This window comes from Gopherus evgoodei, chromosome 11 (assembly GCF_007399415.2).
Source record: "Gopherus evgoodei ecotype Sinaloan lineage chromosome 11, rGopEvg1_v1.p, whole genome shotgun sequence".
NCBI lineage: Eukaryota > Metazoa > Chordata > Testudines > Testudinidae > Gopherus > Gopherus evgoodei.
Window position 1 is genome coordinate 75851656 of NC_044332.1, and position 18932 is coordinate 75870587.

Here is an 18932-nt window from a genome sequence, read left to right on the forward strand (position 1 = left end):
TTGGGCGCTCACCTATTCCATAGCGAAGGCAGCTCCTCCTGCAGGTCGAGGTTCATCTCCTCAAACACCTTCTGAGCTTTCACCAGCTCTTCTTCGGCCTTCACAGCAGAGACAGGAAAAGTCAGCACCCACCCAGCTCCATGCAGCGCAAGGCATTTGCTGCTTCCCTGGCCAGCTGGAGAGACCAGGCGAGGGAGATCCCCCACGCCACACAGGCCGCATTGAACCCCTCAGGAGGCTGCCTGGGTTAATTCTCTGCTGAGGACAAGGGGTCTGATTCTCCTCTTGCTTACCCACCTTTTATAGTGGTGCCACTCCCCTAACTGACTGCTGAGAGGGAAGATCTGACCCCAGCGGGTGTACCTCAGCCTAGCTCCATGGCCAGCAATGGTGCCGAGCCAGCTGGGCACCCCGCCCCAGCTTTGAACCCCCACTGCACAAGGAGAATCAAAGACACAGAGCTCTGCACTGCCACAGCAAGAGCTTAAACCAGCTGATGAAGAAACCTCCGTCATGGGGGAACCCACCGCAGGGGCAAAGCTCCTACACTGGGGTCTGATCAAGATTTTAACTCCAGCACCCAGCCCAGCAGCCCGCTCTGCCCGTTGGCCTACTCTCTGGGTGAATCCCCCTATCTCCCATTGCCAGCACCAAGGAGCCCAGGACCGGGGCAAGAATTCTGGCATAACACAGAGACACAAGACGCTCATTGCTCCTACTGCAAACAGCACAAGTCAGCACCAGGCATGTCCATCACTCCACACACCCCAAGTCAGTACTGGGCACCTCCACCACCCCACTCCGAGTCAGCACCAGGTCCACCCACCCCTCTCCAATCCTTCCCCCAAGTCAGCACCAGGCGCACGCACCAGCAGTGGCATATTATCGCCTACACCAACAAGGCCTAGGCCAAGAGCAGCAAATTTGCAGGGCCGGCACTTAAGCTCTGAGGGTTTGGGGGGTTTTTTGTTTTGTTTTTTGGTGCGCTTCAGCACTGGCGATCTCAGAGGTTTTTGCTTGAGGCGGCAAAAAACCCAGAGCTGGCGCTGGGCCTGGGGCAGCAAAGTCATTAATCCGCCACTGCCCACCACCACTGTACCCCCCCTCCACCCGCATGTCAGCGCCAGCCACACCCACCACCCTACACCCACCCTGAATCAGCACCGGGAACGCCCACCTCCCCAAACCCCGCCGGAGGCAGCACGGGCACGTCTGCCACCCCACTCCCCCCCAAGTCAGCACTGGGCACACTCACCTCCCCAAGCCCCCCTTCTCCCCCCCCAGGCAGCACAGGCATGTCTGCCACCCCACTCCCTCTGGGTCAGCACTGTGCACGTCAACCTCCCCACTCCCCAGCTCCTCTCCCCGTCCCAGCATCCGTCTTCCTCCCTTCAAGGTCCTGCACTGAGAATGTTCCAGTTTCAAGGTTTCCATTCTCTGCCTCGCCCTGGGGGGGGGGGGAGAGAGCAGCGAATCCCTGGAGTAACCACCCCGCAGCACAGCCTAACAGGAAGGCCAGCACAAGCTGCTGTTTATATTAACAATAGCAGGAATGTCACAATGCCACAGGGCTCTCCAGCCTGCATGTAAATCCAGCCCCCCACCCCCACCCCCACCCCCCCGGGACCCACTCTCTCTGCCTTCCTATTGCCACAGGAACCTTCGGAACTGGAAGCTGGCTTCCTGCCCCTTCCGAGAGACAAGGGGACAGACATCACCAGGAGAAGGAGACCTACTCTGCAATGGGGTTAATAGAGGACATCTGGCTTTGGGCAGCGTTGGGCTCTCTGTCTCAAGGATGAGCATGCACACAAACCAGATTTGGGGGAGGGGGGCAGTCAGAAAAGGATGCATACTGGCCTGGTATGTGGCAGACCCAGGTCCTATTTCTGGTCTCCTGCTTCGCTGGCCAGGGGGAACTAGCAGAGGAGGCAGCTCAGCGTGTGTGTTAGTCCAGCCCCCACCCAACTTTCAGAAGTCGCCAGCCCCCAGCAGAAGCCTGGAGTGACGTCCTCAGTGCTCAAGGTCAGAGGACAAGGGGTTCCTTCCAGAGGAGAGAGAGCTGGGTACTGGAAGGAATGCCCAGCTAGGCCAGTCTGTGAAACGGTGGGACTCTAACAGAGATAGGGAGCCACTCCAGGGAAGACATGGAGCAACGGGAGTCACAGCCATCTTTCTTGCGCACTGGCTTTCAGCAGTTCTGCCTGGTGCATGGCACAGACAAGCCCACCATTTTCTGTGGGCTTGCAAAAAAATGAACCCCCTCTTAAACAGAGATGCCATTTTATGCTATGCAGGAGGGTAGAGGACAGGATCACGAGGGTCTCTTCTGACCTTAACATCTATCAGGGCACGAATGTTTCTGACCCATTCACTCAAAAGGAAAAAAAGGGTGAAGTATGTGTCCCCTTTCATTTCCACACCAGGCTTGAACCATAAATCAGGAGTTAAAATCCCCAGAGACTAAGATCCCCATTAAATTCTGTTAGTTTCTCAGTAGCCCCATTGCACAACGAAGGAAATGACATGGTCCCTCCCTCAGGTTTATCCGTTCTCCAGGCCGAAGGACCCAGAAAGCAAATCTTGCACTGATCTGCGAGTATTGTGACAGTCCAAAAGCACAGCCCCTAAAAGCCAGCAGGCAGTGTTCACTCTAGAAACGTAAGGGAAGAGAGGTCCGTGCAGCTCAGAGCTATGCCTAGGACTCTGTGGTGGATATTTCAAATCCCTTTGATCTTCCCAGTGATGAAGCTAAATTAAAATCTCTCTCATGCTCTGGGCAAGCCAATGGTATATGGTCACCAGGATCCAGCTCTATGCAGGATTTATTTTGGTTGGATGCAGCTGGCCTGATTCTGTGCAGCGCTGAGCATCTCCTCGCAGCTGTCCTCAGCTCCCACTGCCATCCCTTCAGCCGTTATCCCCATGTTACAGGTAGGGAAGAGAGGGGACATCTCCGCTGCACACTATGGGCCAGACTCCGACTCAGGTTTCAGCCCTAGCCCCTCTTCCATCCACACACATCTCAGCCTGACTCAGGTCAGTAAGGACCCAAGGCCTGGATCCTAGGACCCTGATATGGGGGTGGGTCAGAGACCAAGTCCTGCTGAGACGCAAGTCCAAGCCTGGTCATTCTGCAGTGGGGATGCAGCTCAAGCTGCAGACCCGAGTCCGAAGGTCTGTGCAGTGCAGTGTGGATGTGTTAACACAGCTGCGAGACCCTGGTGCAGCAATTGTAAACCCAGGCTTGCAGTGCAGTACAGATGCCTAAGCGCAGGCTTGGAAACACCAAGTTCACAAGCCCGGGTCCCACATACCCAGCCTTAATGCGCAGTGGGTAGAGAGTCCAAGGCCCGGATGTTTAAAGGTACTTAGGCATCTCTCTCATTGAGCTCCTATTTTGATTGGGGCATGTAGGATCTGGGCCTAAGTGACTTGCCCAAGGCAACCCAGGAAGCAGTGTCAGAGCTAAACCCAGGTCTCCCAAATCCCAGGCTACAGCCTAACCCATAGGCCATGCTTCCTCTCTGGGGAACCAGAGGGACGCACCGCTCAGTTAGCTGGTTACTCGCTGGCTGATGGGACGGAGCACCAGAAACACTGTGTTCTGCTGGAGTTACAGATCACTAAAGACACTGCTGCTTAGACAGGAGTCAGCGTTTCATTGGAGCTGAGGAGCAGCAGGAATTTGCTGCTCTAAGCAGTTTCCTCTTTGTTTCAAATGGCACAGTCACCAGAACGCTACAGTGTAACTCGCTTACACCCCCTAAGAAGAAACCTCCCGAGCGTTCACACAAAACTCTCACTATTTTCTATCTGTTAAAGGCCTGGCTGGTTAGTTATTTGAAAGCTTAATTCTCAACTCATCTTTATATTAGAAATCAAAGGACTTGCCCAGTCTTAGTCGCCACAGAAAAACACAGCGGACAATTAGGGAGACTGTGAAATAACCCGAGACTGAAAGATGAGCAATTGGCAGGAGAAGGGATTTTTACTTGGGCTGTTTAACAGCTTAATACTGAGTCCTTCGGTTATGGGCTGAGAAACTTCCTTCAAGTTGTGTACGCCTCCAAAGAAACTTCCAGCAAATTCTCCCTTTTTCCCTGGTATTTCTCAGCTGAAAAACAAGCCTAAAGAAACCTTTCAGGCCTTTAGACATCATGAAGAAGCAAAAGTGTACCATTTTTCCTACTTTGCAGGTCACCTTTAGGGGAATTGCAGGTCACTTTTAGGGGAACTGCAATCAGCCATTTTCTCCATGAGCCAATGCTCAGTTTATGAGGCACTCCAGCATTTTATTAGCCAGCATCGTTATCTGTACAATCAGAAATTGGCTGTGAAAGCTCCCAGGCACTTTGAAGTGTGACCTGTCATGGGTAAACAGTGATTCATTCACTGACCAGGAATCTGAGAGAGCATTTGAATGAAAGCAGATGAGATCACCTGGAACGTAGGAGTAGGTATTTGGGTTTCTCTGAGTCAGGACAATGACTTACTGTCCTCCTCCCAATTAGAGTATTGGTTTTCCTTCCTCTCTAGCACAGTCCTCCTGTCTGTCTGCTCCTACTGTAGGTCCTTGCGACCCAGATGCTCAAAAGGTACTTAAGAAATGTTTTAAATGGAAGTTAGACCTTTGAGGATCTGGGTCTGAGTATTTCCCTGAAAAACATTCACCATGGGAGATTCCACCATGAAGGCAAGTTTCTCCTTCCCACTCCCCAAGCAAGGGGATGAACAAAGAACCCAATTTCAATAACTATAGTTTCATTGACTTCACTTCCTAAGCTCCTTCCCTGTAGGTTCTCAAATCTAAATAATACCTGGACAAACCCTGCTTTCAGGCAGCCCCAAGGCTTGCAGCTTGACGGTGTTCAAAGTCTAGCGCGGGCTACACATCTTGCATCCATTTCTAACCCAAATCAGACCGGACCTGTGAGACCTTGGGAGATTTTCTCGGCACTTGTTCTATCAATGAATCGTTTCAAATCTGCATATTTGGATCTCACCCTGGGAAAGTTTTGCAACTCATTTGTACAAATGTATAAACCACTTCTGGTTTTTGCTGTGATAGTTTGCTTCCAGCTTTACCGAATGGCAGAAATTCATGAGGCAGCTTCTTAAGGTTTCTATTTTTAAACCATAAAAATCTGCTTCTCATTTAGGGAAAAAAGATACTAGTGGAACTGCATGGGATGTTTTGTCCCAGCCCATTCTATGCCCCCACCCCCAGTGCTCAGTTTATGGGGCAAGGCCACTGGCAGATTAATGCACGAGTCTATGGGAGCCGTGCCCAGGGACCCTGGCCAATTTGGGGTCCCCTGATGGAGCATTGAGGAGCAGGGGTTGGGGCCCCATTGAAAGGGAAGTGTGGGGGAACCCAAATGTTCTTTGTGCCCAGGGCCCCAATAAATCTTAATCCATCTCTGAGCAAAGCATAATACAGTTTTACTGGGGGAAAAAAAAATAAAAAACCAACAGATCAAACCTACACCAGATGTAACTTCGCTTAAGGTCACTGGTGTTAGACCAGGAAGAAATCTGTCGCCTGCATAAGGAGGACACACTTGACGGAGGGCCTAGAGTGAACACTGCCTGGAAATTAAACGCACATTACAGGACTACAGCCCAAAATAGCACATGCGGGGGTTAGAGCCAGGTAGGTCGGCAATCACCTGATTTCGGAGCAGATTAGTTTGAGCAACGAGATGAGCTTGCAGTTTTCCTTGGCACCACTGAGGCGCAGCTTTCTCAAGCAGCGAGACAGGCTGCGGGGGGGAGCATTTTCAAAGGAAAGAGAAAACAAAAACAAGAGAGAGACAGACATCTGTTTAGAAAACAAAATCACAAGAGTGAGAGCATTACAGGCTGGGCCAACCCAATACCACCAAGGCAAGAGACACAGTATCCAGGGGACAATTAGTTACGAATCCTTCAAAGCATGCCAAGTGTAGTGGTAATTAATGCTCCGATCTGGAGACGAAGGGCACCAGGGCTGGGAGACTGTTTACCAGCAGCCCAGCTGCAAAGCGCAACAGGCAAGAATGGTTAGTGACTTAGCACACAAATGCCACGTGCTGAGTTTCCGCCAAGTGCCTTCCAGGAGGTCGGGATTAATTCAACGTCACTCTCGTCCATGTGCAATTATTTAAAGTCCACAGCACTCTATTTTAATGGAGTGTTGTCAATTCAGCAGTAAGTGGCAGGATTCCTAAGGGGTGTGTACATGTGTTATGAGAAGGGAGACAGGAGAGGAAGGATGAGTCCAAAAGAATTCATGATGCTGTTGGTGTTATTCGAATATCATGAAAAAACATCAGTTAGCTCCCAATATTTGCTCTATACTGTAATAACAAGACTTTGCATTTCTCCAGTGCTTTTCCACAGAATCTCAAAGCACTTTACAAAGGCAGGTAAGTACCATTATTCCTATTTACCAGGCAGAGAACTGAGGCAGAGAGGGCTGAAGGGCCAGACCGAGCCCACTCCAGCGACTGGAAAAGCTCCTGTTGACTTCTAATTGCTTTGTCCAATTGCTCTGGGCTGGGCTCTGTCCTTTGGTCCACATTGCTCATCGACCTTATCTATTCATCTGTCAATAACTGGTCATAAGAACATACGAACGGCCTTACCGGGTCAGACCAAAGGTCCATCTAGCCCAGTATCTGTCTACCGACAGTGGCCAATGCCAGGTGCCCCAGAGGGAGTGAAGCTAACAGGCAATGATCAAGTGATCTCTCTCCTGCCATCCATCTCCAGCCTCTGATGAACAGAGGCTAGGGACACCATTCTTTACCCTTCCTGGCTAATAGCCATTTATGGACTTAGCCACAATGAATTTATCCAGTTCCCATTTAAACATTGTTATAGTCCCATCCTTCACAACCTCCTCAGGTAAGGAGTTCCACAAGTTGTGCATTGTGTGAAGAAGAACTTCCTTTTATTTGTTTTAAACCTGCTACCTATTAATTTCATTTGGTGACCCCCAGTTCTTGTATTATGGGAATAAGTAAATAACTTCTTATCCACTTTCTCCACATCACTCATAATTTTATATACCTCTATCATATCCCCCCTTAGTCTCCTCTTTTCCCAGCTGAAGAGGCCTAGCCTCTTTAATCTTTCCTCGTATGGGACCCTCTCCAAACACCTGTCACAGAGCGTCAGCACATGAGCAGTTTGGGCGAGACCAGCGAGTGACGCAAAGCCAGCGAAGTCTAGCTTCCCAGACTTGAAAATACCAGAGCCAGTGGCCTCGGGTTCCAATGTTCGTATATGAATCACCGCAACATGTTTTAAAATCGCCAACTAACAACAACACCCCTAAATGAAAGATTCCACCTCCCTACCCCCAAGAAAATTCCCTTCTTACTTCTGCATGCGCTTCAGTTTCTCTTTAAAGAGAAAAGCCAGTGGAAAGTTCTGTTAACTGATCCATCTGGCTGGCTGACCAGCCTTATGTGCTGAATGGGAGACATTGGTTTTTTCCATACCTGATACAATTATTCTGGTTCCTAAAGTCACCTTCAATTTTGTTCCCTGGTTTTGCCCGGTTATCCATAGTGCAAGCAAAGAAAGAGATGAGTAAAGAAACTTGTCCCTCCTCTTCTTCACCAACCCTAGCTCCCACACAGCTCATCCCTCCCCTAAAGTCTTGCCTAGACTAGGATTTAAGGTGTGAGGTTAGCATCTTCTGGCTAAGACCTTGGAAAAGTCTAGTGTAGAAGGGGCACACTTGGATGAAATCTTGGCTCCACTGAAGTCAATGGCAAAATTCCCCATTGATGTCAGTGGAGGCAGAATTTCACCCACTGCCTTTAATATGTGCTCACATGGGGGTGCCTAGGCCAGTATTCAACCATCTTAGCACACGTTAAAGTCTACTCCGTCTTGTCCACACTAGATGTTTCAAACATGTTAGCCAGCCCAGGTTAACATCACATGTTAATTCCTAGTCACAATAAGGCGCAAGTGATCTGGGAGGGCGTGATTTCAGAGAGACTGAAGGGTATTCCGACAACTCCATTGCCAATAACACCTTCCAGTATGAAAGAGCAAATCTGCTCAGGGACGATTTATACAGCAGGAACTAACAGAGCAGAGGCTCTGAACAGGCCACGGTTGTGCCCACACTGAAAGTGCCAGGTAGTCCCTCCCAGCAAGCACTGCTATCGCACTGTTGATTTGAGCATCCCAGAGCGTTCTGCGAACTTACTGAATTCAGGGCACAGTGGCCAACCACTTATTCTCATCACCATTTTACAGATGGGGAAACTGAGGCATGCAGGTATCCAGGATCAGGGAAGGAAATAGATCCCAGATCTCCTGCCTCCCGGTTCCTAGCTGACACTATAAGGCCATTCTTCCTTTCTCGCTCAGGCTTCTGTGCTCACCAAAACTTAACCACATACCCCTGAAATCTGTGTCAGGTACACTGCACAGAAGATCAGCCTCCATACACTAAGGCCTTCAGAGCTTTCTCCTGAAGTTTATTTTGGGAGTAAAAATAAATGCATGAGTGGGACCCTGCCAAAGAGAAAACATTCTGGTTGGATCATCGCATGACAGTTCTCTAAACAGAAAGCACCTGGGAATGATGAGTCAGCATGTTAAAACTTCCTAAATGAGCAGCTATTAAAAACAATAATAAATGAAAGCAGGGCCCGCCCTGTGCTTTACCTTGGCAATTTTGGTTTCGTCTTTCTTCTTTGCAGTTTGTAGGGATTCAAAATGGTGTCTGGCGCTGTCGTAATCCACAAGCTTCCTCCCTCGCTTAGCAATCCGAGACTGAGAGAGAAACACCAGCTATGAACAGCTAGAACCATAAAGTTTAGACCCTCGGCATCTGAACTCCATAATTAAACCCCTCAATTACACCCCATTGAGTGAGTAAAGAATTGGCCCTTCTGGGTTTGGGCTAGCTAGAACTCCTGTTGCTTCTGGGGTTCAGACCCCATAATAGGTCACCCCCTTCGGAAAGTCTCTTCCGCTGGCAGCATTTTCCCCAGGCACCAGGGAAATGTGTCTCTGCATCACCCTTCTCCATTATCTGTGAAGCACCAACAGCGCTGGACATGAAGCAAAGACACCCCACCCCAAACCCCTCATCCCCAGCAGCATCCCAGAGCCTGCACCCCTAGACAAGAGCCTAACCCCTTCCTGCACCTCAACCCTCTGCCCCAGCCTAGAGTCCCCCCACACACCCTGAACCCCTCATTCCCAGCCCCACCTCACAGCCTTCACCCCTGCACCCCAACCCTCTGCCCTAGCCCTGAGCCCCACCACACCCCAAACCCCTCATCTCCAGCTCCGTTGGGGCACAGGCTCTCCTTGTGTATTCTAGAAACTCCACAAAAATGCACTCCAAAATGTTCAGTACTGGGTTACACAATATTTTATACAAGTAAACCCTAGACAGTGACCCGCACAGGAGGGGGAACTGGCTTTTGTGCCTTTTTTTGCTTCTTAAATGATGGTTACAGAAGGCCTGAAAGGTTTTTGGGTTTTAAATCTGCTTCTTCTTAGCAGTTTAAAAAAACCAAAAACAAACCACTCAGAAATATCAGCTTCCCTGTTCTGAATAGGGTCTCCTTGAAAGTCCAGAGAACTGAATGGGAGCATTCACTGCCCTTAACTGAAGGACCTGGTTGTTCTTTAACAAAGAAATCTTTCCTCTCGCCTGTTTTCTGTATATTTGAGTTAAATGGCTGTTAAGACAAAAAGCTTTTCGAGATGGGAGAGAATCTGTCAAATTGACAGTCAGTTCCTATTTCCTCAGTAGTTGCAACAATGTAATCACAGCAGCTCCTGCATCCCAGGAGAAGCAGGGGGATTTCTAACGTAAAAAACACTATTTAAAAACAGAAAAGCCACTTTCTACATCCTAAAGAAGCAAAAACAGGGCACAAATCCATTTTGTTTCCTTTTGCAGGTCACCTTTAATACACTGTATGTTCTTATGTAAAGCTTTGCTGTGCAGTCTCACTGATGTGGCATTTGTAACATCTTTTGTAACGGTTTTCGATCAGTCATGCAAACCAAACTTGACTCAAGCCACTCTTCAGCGTGGGTGGCAAACGCATCCATGCTGAACAGGACTTTACCAGAAAAGACAAAATTGACTTTTTTGTAAACCCAGGTTTTATTGTAAAAGAAATGACCTGCTCAGTAAAATAAATATATGTCTTAACGTAGGCCACAATTGGAATCGGATCTTTAGCTAATCCTAGGTAGGGATCAAGAGATGGACAGGGCTTTGATTATAGAGAGATCTAAACTAAGCAGGGGGTTGTTTTAATTTCTCACTCTTTGGAGCATCATCATTTGGGGATAGGGTTGCCAAGGGATATATGCCTGAAGGTTTCATCCCACGACATCATCTTCAGTTAAAGATTACAATTTAATTCCTGGAGACTCCAGGACACTCCTGGAGAAATGTCAACCCTACTTGGGGACTGAGAAAGAGGATGAAAATAAACACATCCGTAATGCTGCACTATTCGTGGCCTGAGATTTTGAAAGGAGAGTTTGGGTGCCTGACTCCTTAAGGTTTTAGGCTGAGATTCCAAAAGGAACCTAAACACAGTGTTCAAGAGATGCTAGACATGGAAAAGATTTAGCCCTGGTCTACACTACACAGTTAGGTTGACCCAAGGCAGCTTACATCCACCTAATTATGTCAGTGTCTACTACAGTCTTGTAAGTGCCCTGCTACACCGACATAATAACACCACCTCTCAGAGGAGCGGGGCTGATGTTGGTGTAATTAGGGGTGGGCAAGACATAGTCTGTGTAGACATTGCCTTACTTACAGCAGCTGTTGGAAGCTAGAGAATGAGAAAGCTGGAGACAAGAAAGCCAGGCAGCTAGAGAACTTCCGACAGTGGTCAATGGAAGGTGCCCCAGAGAGAATGAACAGAACAGGGAATCATCAAGTGATCCATCCCTTGTCACCCATTCCCGGCTTCTGGCAAACAGAGACTAGAGACACCATCCCTGCCCATTCTAGCTAATGGCCATTGATGGACCTGTCCTCCATTAATTTATCTAGTTCTTTTTTGAACACTGTTATAGTCTCAGCCTTCACAACACCCTCTGGCAAAGCGTTCCATAGGTTGACTGTGCGTTGCGTGAAGAAATACTTCCCTTTTGTTTGTTTTAAACCTGCTGCCTACTCATTTCATTTGGTGGCCCCTAGTTCTTGTGTTATGAGAAGGAGTAAATAACACTTCCTTATTTACTTTCTCCACACCAGTCATGATGTTATAGACCCCATCATATCCCCCCCTTAGTCATCTCTTTTCCAAGCTGAAGAGCCCATCAGTCCCCCTACTTCTCTGGAGAGCTGGCCTGCTGGAACCCACTCCCAGCTGAGAGCCAGGGCAAGAAGCCTTGGCAGCTTCTCTCAACCCCCACTCCCACCCCACTCCCCTCCCTCGGCAGGAAACAGGTAGGCGGTTTCTCCAGGATCGCAGCAGGGAATGGGAAGTGGAATGGGGGCTGAGTCCACCAGGAGAGAAAGGTAGTGTGGACATGACTGCAGTGGCTGTAAGTCGACCTATATAGGTTGACTTAAGTTTCTAAGTGTAGACAAACCCTTGGTATCATAGGTCACCTAGTTAGGCGTCTGCTGAAAAATGCAAACAAGGTGTAACCAAGACAGAGTCTGCAGATAGCTGGGAAGAATAGCTCCAAGAGGCGCAAACAAGTCTTCTCCATCTCCACAAATTCTGAAGCTTAATAAGAACAGTGCAAAATCATCAGCACCACTAGCCATTCCACTGCGGATCGAAGAAGAGTGGGAGCAGTGTCTCTCAAGGGAATCGCCGTGTCTGGCATCTCACATGGGTGGGACCTGGTTTGTGGGTGAAGCTTGGTAGAAGACACCTACTTTTTCCTCATGGTTTGACTTCTGATGTACAGTGATAGGGGAACCTGTAGGAGCAAGTGGGGGAAGAGGAGCCCCAGGAAGCAGAGACCCATGTGGCTGCACATGTTCACAGCTTGCACTATGATCCCGGGACCTGAAACCGTTTGAAGTGGCACTTTCCTTCAGGAACAACAACAGATAGTGACAAAAGTTTAAGCTAATCAGGAAGGGGGTGGGCAGAGGGAGAGTGGTGGGTTACTTTCTGAGGGAAGGAGCCAGGCTGACCCATCCCATATGGTGACATTGTTACAAGTGCTGCCACATGGAAAAGCCCATTCCCTATGCAGCTGTTTCAAAAGGAACTGGTGCTGGGGGAAGGGACGGGGCTGGGAGATGGAACTCACATCAGATAACAGATGATCCTGCGCTGTCAACAGAGATCCCCACCCCTCCTGAGCAGCTGGCCATGTGCAAACAGATTTTAACCCAATACACAGACCTGCTTGCCACACAAGCCTCACAAACGTACTGGCCACTTGCCAGCAGCACTGGCTCCTTCCTGACGACTCTGCATCTCCAGGGGAAGGGAAAGCCAGGGCATCAACTGGCTAAACAGGACAACTCAGTCACTTAAAAGGATTCTGCTAACTTGCCGGGCAGGGGCCCTCCCTGCTCCAGTTTTAAAAATGAGCCAAAACACACAAAAAAAAGAGAGATGCAGAGTATGAGTGAGTGAGAGAGACAGACATGCAGCGTGTGCGTGTGTGTGTGTGAGAGAGTGAGTGTCAGCCAGTGAGAGACATGCAGAGTGTGAGTGTGTGCAAATCTGCATGTCAGCCAGTATGAGAGACACAGACACGCAGAATGTGTGTGTGCACACGCATGTGAGAGTGTCAGTGTGAGAGAGAGAGAGCGTGCCATGCAGAGTATATGGGGAATGCCTCTGCAGCACTCACGTTCCTGCTTGGTGTTTCTGTAGCTGCACTTGGGTAGGAAAAGCTGGGGGCCTGTTTTCCACTAAAAACCACCAATCTGGCCAGTGGGATACAGCTGCTCCGTGTGTACCTCATGCTGCTCCCACTTAAATGGAGAGAATCAGAACTAACTTCATTGCTGTCCGTGAATCCACACCAACATCATGCTGGATTGACAAGAGAATCACATGCAGCCTGCGCCCTTGAGCACAAACATACCTGGGTCCCAGTACTCCCCACAGCAGTGCCCCTCAAGGCAGTGCCCATGGGCGCCATGGCGCCCACCGGGGCATTTATGTGCACCCGCCTAGTGCCCAGCAGGGGAGAGAAGCCGGGGTCCCATGCCTGCTGGGGACAGAGTACTCTGGGGCTGCAGGTTGCGGGCGCCAGTGTTTTCTGTCCTCCCAGCTTCTCTCCGGCTTCTCTGCACTGCCCAGAACTGGCACCAAAAAAAACCAAACCAAAAAATGCTCTGACTCTGCAGAAGATGGAATGCCGCCTCGCAGCACGTGCTGCCCCAGGCACGTGCTTGCTCCTCTGGTGCCTGGAGCCGGCCCTGTGCACGTGAGTAACTGTTGGCGCCCGCCACACTCTTCTGAAAACATGAATGTGCTACTGGCCACAAAAAGGTTGGGGACCACTGCCCTACAGCGCTGGCCTGAATAGCACGGAGCAAAACCAAGCTGATTCCCATGCAGACCCTACCCTCCACTGCTAAACTGTGCGCTAACTCCAGGGAGCCTGGTGGGAGAGAGGCAGGGTCGGCTGACAGCTGCTTTCTGGGCAGCGTGTTCTCTCCAATTGGCATACACTGTGCCAGCACAGCTGTAATGGGTCTTGGACATGGCAGAGCCAGAGCAAAGGTGGCACTGATGGGGCCAGGGCTCCCCAAGGTGGTTCAGGGACCATTCAGGCAGATGCATGTGAGGTTACCCATGCGTTTTCTCATTCCATCCCCCTGGCATTGCGGGTAGTTTCCCCTCTAGAAGGGGGAAATGCAGCAGGCTTGCTGGTATATCAAAGCCCCTGAGGATCACAGGTAAATTTCTCCCTCCTGCACCTTTTAACATGGGAGAGAGGAATAAGGAGCATTATGTCATTTCAGCTACTTCTCCGCAGTGCATTAGATGCCAATGCATTAATGCCTGACATGGCTTTTCCCTTCCAGTCCTGGATCTGTGGTAGCAGGAAAGCATGAATGAAGCCTTGTCTGAGTGATTTTATTCCCTTTACAAGGCTGGTAGACAATGAAACCCTATTCTAGTAATGACAGAGGGCTTCCGATTGGAACATGTTCTGCTCACAGGGGGCTGATGAAAGCCTGTGTATTAGAAAATGCTACCACACTTGGCTAACAGACAATTGCCCAGTTTATGGCATGGAGCCACTCTCCAGTGACAGGAAGTATAAAAGCAGAGGAACCAGGGAATATTTATCATGGTGAGTGAAGCGTGGAGCTCCTCACAAACTCCCCGGAAAGCCTGAGTGTGCAGATCTCATGCCTTCCTAGGGCAGCTCCAGTTAATCCAGCTATTGCACCGATACGCAGAGGACAATCTATATGGGAGCTGATCCTGCAGCATAAAATCATAGAATATCAGGATTGGAAGAGACCTCAGGAGGTCATCTAGTCCAATCCCCTGCTCAGAGCAGGATCAACCCCAACTGAATCATCCCAGCCAGGGCTTTGCCAAGCCGAGCCTTAAAAACCTCTAAGGAAGGCAACTCCATCACCTCCCTAGGGAACCCATTCCAGTGCTTCACCACCCTCCTAGTGAAATAGTGTTTTCCCAATATCCAACCTAGACCTCCCCTACTGCAACTTGAGACCATTGCTCCTTGTTCTGTCATCTGCCACCACTGAGAACAGCCAAGCTCCATCCTCTATGGAATGCATCCAATAGCAGCATCCCCTTTCCTTCTCTTTCACATACCTCACATCCCTGGTTGCCAGGGCAGCTATTCACTAGCCAAGAGAGCAGAGGATTGCTGTTTGGCCAACAGGGGGCAGTGTGATTTCAGTGGGGGGTGCTCCCATGCCACATCCATTTCGCTACCCCCAAGCTAAAGGATATAGAGTCCCAAGAGAAGCGCTCGTGCAAAGCCCCAATCTCAACTAGCAGTGTTCCAGAGACTCTCTAGCACAACGTGACAGGAGCGAGGGGAGCAACCTACTTTGATGTCCGGGAATTGGCCAAGGTAAGTGTCCATGGTGAGAAGTGCCTGATCCACAAGCTTCTGATGGAAATCCACCCAAAGCAGATCATTGCTCTGGAAGACAAAAGGAACGTGCTTATGAGCATAATCAGCATACTTTGCATTTCTATTGCCAGTGATTGTCAATCTGTGAAGCCTCCCAGCATCCCAGAGATAGTTATCTCATCTCTTTTGGAGAAACTGAGGCAGACATATCGCAGATCAAGAAGAACTCTGTGAGGCTCAAAAGCTTGGCTCTCTCGCCAACAGAAGTTGGTCCAATAAAAGATATTATCTCACTCAGCTTGTCTTTCCAATATCCCGGGACCGAAACGGCCACAACAACAATGCATATCCCAGGTCATACGGCAGATGCAGAAATGGAACCCACAAGTCCCGATTCTCCTAGTCCAATTGCTAGACCAGTGGTCGATCCTGGAACCTCTAACAGTCGATCGCGATCTCTGGCCGCTAAAAGTCCGCTGGCTCAGTGAGGGGCTACATCAGGCTGCCTGCCTGCTGCCCTGGCCCCACGCCACTCCCAGAAGTGGCTGGCATGTCTCTGAAGCCCCTGGGGGGAAGGAGAGTGGGTCTCCATGGGCTGCCCATGTGCACAGCCCCCTCCTGCACCCAAACTCCGTCCCAGATGCTGCACCCCAACCCTCTGCCCCAGCCTTGACCCCACACCCAAACTCCCCTCCCAGTCTACACCCCCTCCTGCACTCACACTCCCCCCCCAAGCCTGCATCCCCTCCTGAACCCCAACCCTCTGCCCCAGCCCTGACCCAAACTCCCTCCCGGGGCCTGCACCCCAACACCCTGCCCCAGTCCCCTCCTACACCCACACTCCCTCCTAGAGCTTGCGTAATGCCGACAGACCCCGGTCATTGACAGGCAGGATAGAACCTGGGACCTCGGGAGCTTAGTGTATGAGCCTCTCTCTCTACCGCAGGAGCTAAAAGCCAGCTGGCTGTCTGCTCTACAGCCTTAGCTAACAATCTCCTTCTGCTCCCCAACCCCCTCCCCCAGGCTCAGCCTGGAGCCCCCTTCCACACTCCAAACCCCTCGGCCCCAGCCCAGAGCCTGCATCCCCTCCCTCATCCCAACCCCCTGCCTCAGCCTGGTGAAAATGAGTAAAGGTGGGGGAAGAGCGAGCCATGGAGAGAAGGGGGGACAGAATGAGTGGGGCGGGGCTTTGGGAAAGGGGCGGGGCAGATTCTGGGTTGATCTTATATTCAAAAAGCGGTCTTCTGCCTAAAAAGTCTGGAGACCACTGTGCTGGACCAGACTCTCTGCTTGGCACCAAGGCCCAGTCTGCTCAATTTATCTACCAGCCCATGCCTCCTGTGTGCGTGCCTTCCCCCAAATCTCTCCTTTCCTTTCCCAGGACCAGCTGTCCTGGGAGACTTTATGAGTAGTAATGAAGGGCTCGGAATGCCGAATGCTTCCAGCTGGCGTGCAGAGCTGAGAATCTCCACATTTGTGTGCGAGTCTCAGGGCACTATAGGCTTGATCATGCTCCCTTTGAAGTCAATGGGAAAAATTCCCGCTGACTTCAGTGGACCATGCCCTAGATGCAGGCAGCACATCCCATGCAACTGGAACAAAGTGGAGAAGCAGGCTGGTTTTCTCCCCAAGCCAAAAGCTGCAGCTCACCTATCCTGCGAGAGCCAGTGGAGAAAGACCAAAGGAAGAGCATTCCCACAGCATCACCATTCACCACAGTTCAGCTTATTTGTTACACTGAATACAGTTTCAATGTACGCACAGTTTGCAATAGAAGTTTTTTTTAAAGCTGTTGGAGATCTTCATCCCCAAACCAACCTGCCCACAGCCACCACAATCATTGTATCACTATGTCCAAGGTACATGCCCCAAAACGTCCACACCTTACACCTCCCTGTGGGTCTCCTGGCTCTAAGTTGCCGTGACCAGCCCCTAACACCTCTCTGTGGACACCCCGGAAAAAAAATAATCTACTGGTGCAGAGAAGACCCAGCCAGGAGCTCGTGATGAAGTGATCATTAACGCATGGAACTCGGTTAGATAAACAGACCCAATAAAACCTGTCTTGTTGTATAACCCCTTTATTCATAACAGTGACATTTCCCTCTGCTTTGGCTCCACCCCTACTCCATGCTGCCCTTCCCTTTCATATCCATCCTCTCCCGTGTCCTAGTCAGAGACTGCCCCTCCAGGCCTAAAACACTCTCCTTATCCCACCCTCTCCTTCAGATCCCAGCTCGGCACACACTCGACCAGGCAGCCTCTCAGCTTTAGTCTACCCCGTGACCAGTTCCTTTCAAAGCACCACTTTTAAATGAGTGAGCGCAGTAAGGAATCCTCCTCAGGCCCATTCAGTGCCTGAGGTGTTGTCTGTTGTTCGTCTTCTTAAATTGTAAAATGGATGGGGGCAGGGATTTGTCTGTTTCTAGCTATCTAAAGGTTATCACCAGAGTATCTGAGCACCGGCCATGTACAGTCAGTGGGGGATAAGCAGGGGGAGGGAATACCTTTTATTGGACCAACGTCTGGTGGTGAAAGAGACAAGCCATCAAGCTACACAGAATTCAGGTCTGGGAAAGCTCAAATGCTTGTCACACCATTAGATGTTGGTCCAATAAACCATGTCACCTGGTTTCTGATATCCTGGGACCAACACAGCTACACCACTGCAAATAAGGTACGAACAGCAGCAATCGCAAAATCCCCAGGGGGCCTCACAGAATCTCTGGCACATCTCCTGTTTTGGGGTTAGGGGTAGGGTCTCTTCTGTAGAGTGCAGAGTTCACCATTAACACCCAGCAGGTAGCTCGCAGCGACATTTCACAAGCAGCCAGCATGAAGGGTTTGAAGCGTTAATATTCCATCTCAGGACAGCTGGTAACTATGAAAGCGGCTGTGCATTACTGGAGATAATCAACTAACCAAACCCTAGTGTGACTCTCACCACTGTATCCCCAGGGAAGGAGACCAGACTTCCTGGCCAGGCTGGGACAAACAGGGCCAGTGCTGAGGGTTTACTGGGGGATGGCTAATTTTCCACCATTTTTGCAGGGCTGAGAGAGCTAGTGCTTCCCCTGGTGCTGATGGGTGTACAGAGGAGTCACCCAGTCGCCACCCATGACACATTTGGGCCAACGTTCTCTCCGAAGTGGCTCCTGATGGCCAAAGCTATTTCTTCTGGACAGACGTCTCGCAGCAAGGTTCCCAAGCCGAGCGTAGGACATAAGTGCACTGGTCCCACTAATCTGCTCTCCCCCGGGGGCCGGCCTCCCGCCCCAGCCTGGAGTCTCACCTCAGCTATTTTGTTGGTATCGTCTCTCCCAGGCCATTCCGGTTCATACACTTCCTGCAGGCATTCCGTCAGCTTCTTGGAGGCCTCGTGCATTGCTAGGAGAGAAGAGAGGGCAGCCTCAGAAACCAAGGGCACCAAGAGCCCCTCCCCATTGCTAGCAGGAACTCGACTGCGTGGAATGTATAAACAGGAGCCTGATTCTAGTTTAAGGCAGGATATTTTCCAAGCGTGATCTTTGCTAATACATCTGGGACTCGCAATAACATGGATGTAAAACAAAGGAGGTGAGGGGCTCAAAGATCTAGTCACCCAGACAACAGGACGTTCAGTGTTCATCCTCACCTAGCAGGATAGAGTAGGTGGCCTCCTACAAATCTGCACCAAGCCCACCTGGCAGCTAGGAGGAGAAAATAGCCTCTGCACTCCAATGTCTCCCACCAGAGCCACCTTGCTGACTGCCTGAACAACCTTGCCAGCCTGAGGAGCAAGAGATCTGAAACTGGCACTTCATCACCCTATTTGCACTGGGCAGGAAGAAAACCCTATTTGCGCTGCCTACAGCTGGAAAAGTGACAGACCTCCAGTTGCACAGATATTA

The 18932-nt window shown here is 50.3% G+C and overlaps 1 protein-coding gene across 6 annotated transcripts in view; it reads right to left on the reverse strand.

The window, feature by feature from the left end:
* Window positions 1–18932, reverse strand: part of BIN1 (bridging integrator 1) — a 157766-nt gene that overhangs the window by 50791 nt on the left and 88043 nt on the right. For 5 of the 6 annotated variants that reach the window (XM_030580345.1, XM_030580344.1, XM_030580348.1 and 2 more), the window contains exons 4-8: window positions 18335–18429; window positions 15016–15111; window positions 8677–8784; window positions 5673–5765; window positions 13–98 (exon numbers count right to left, since the gene is read on the reverse strand). In XM_030580345.1, the coding sequence (XP_030436205.1) occupies window positions 13–98; window positions 5673–5765; window positions 8677–8784; window positions 15016–15111; window positions 18335–18429 (478 nt within the window). The remainder of the gene's footprint in view (window positions 1–12; window positions 99–5672; window positions 5766–8676; window positions 8785–15015; window positions 15112–18334; window positions 18430–18932) is intronic. The other variant, XM_030580346.1, reaches the window with a different exon arrangement.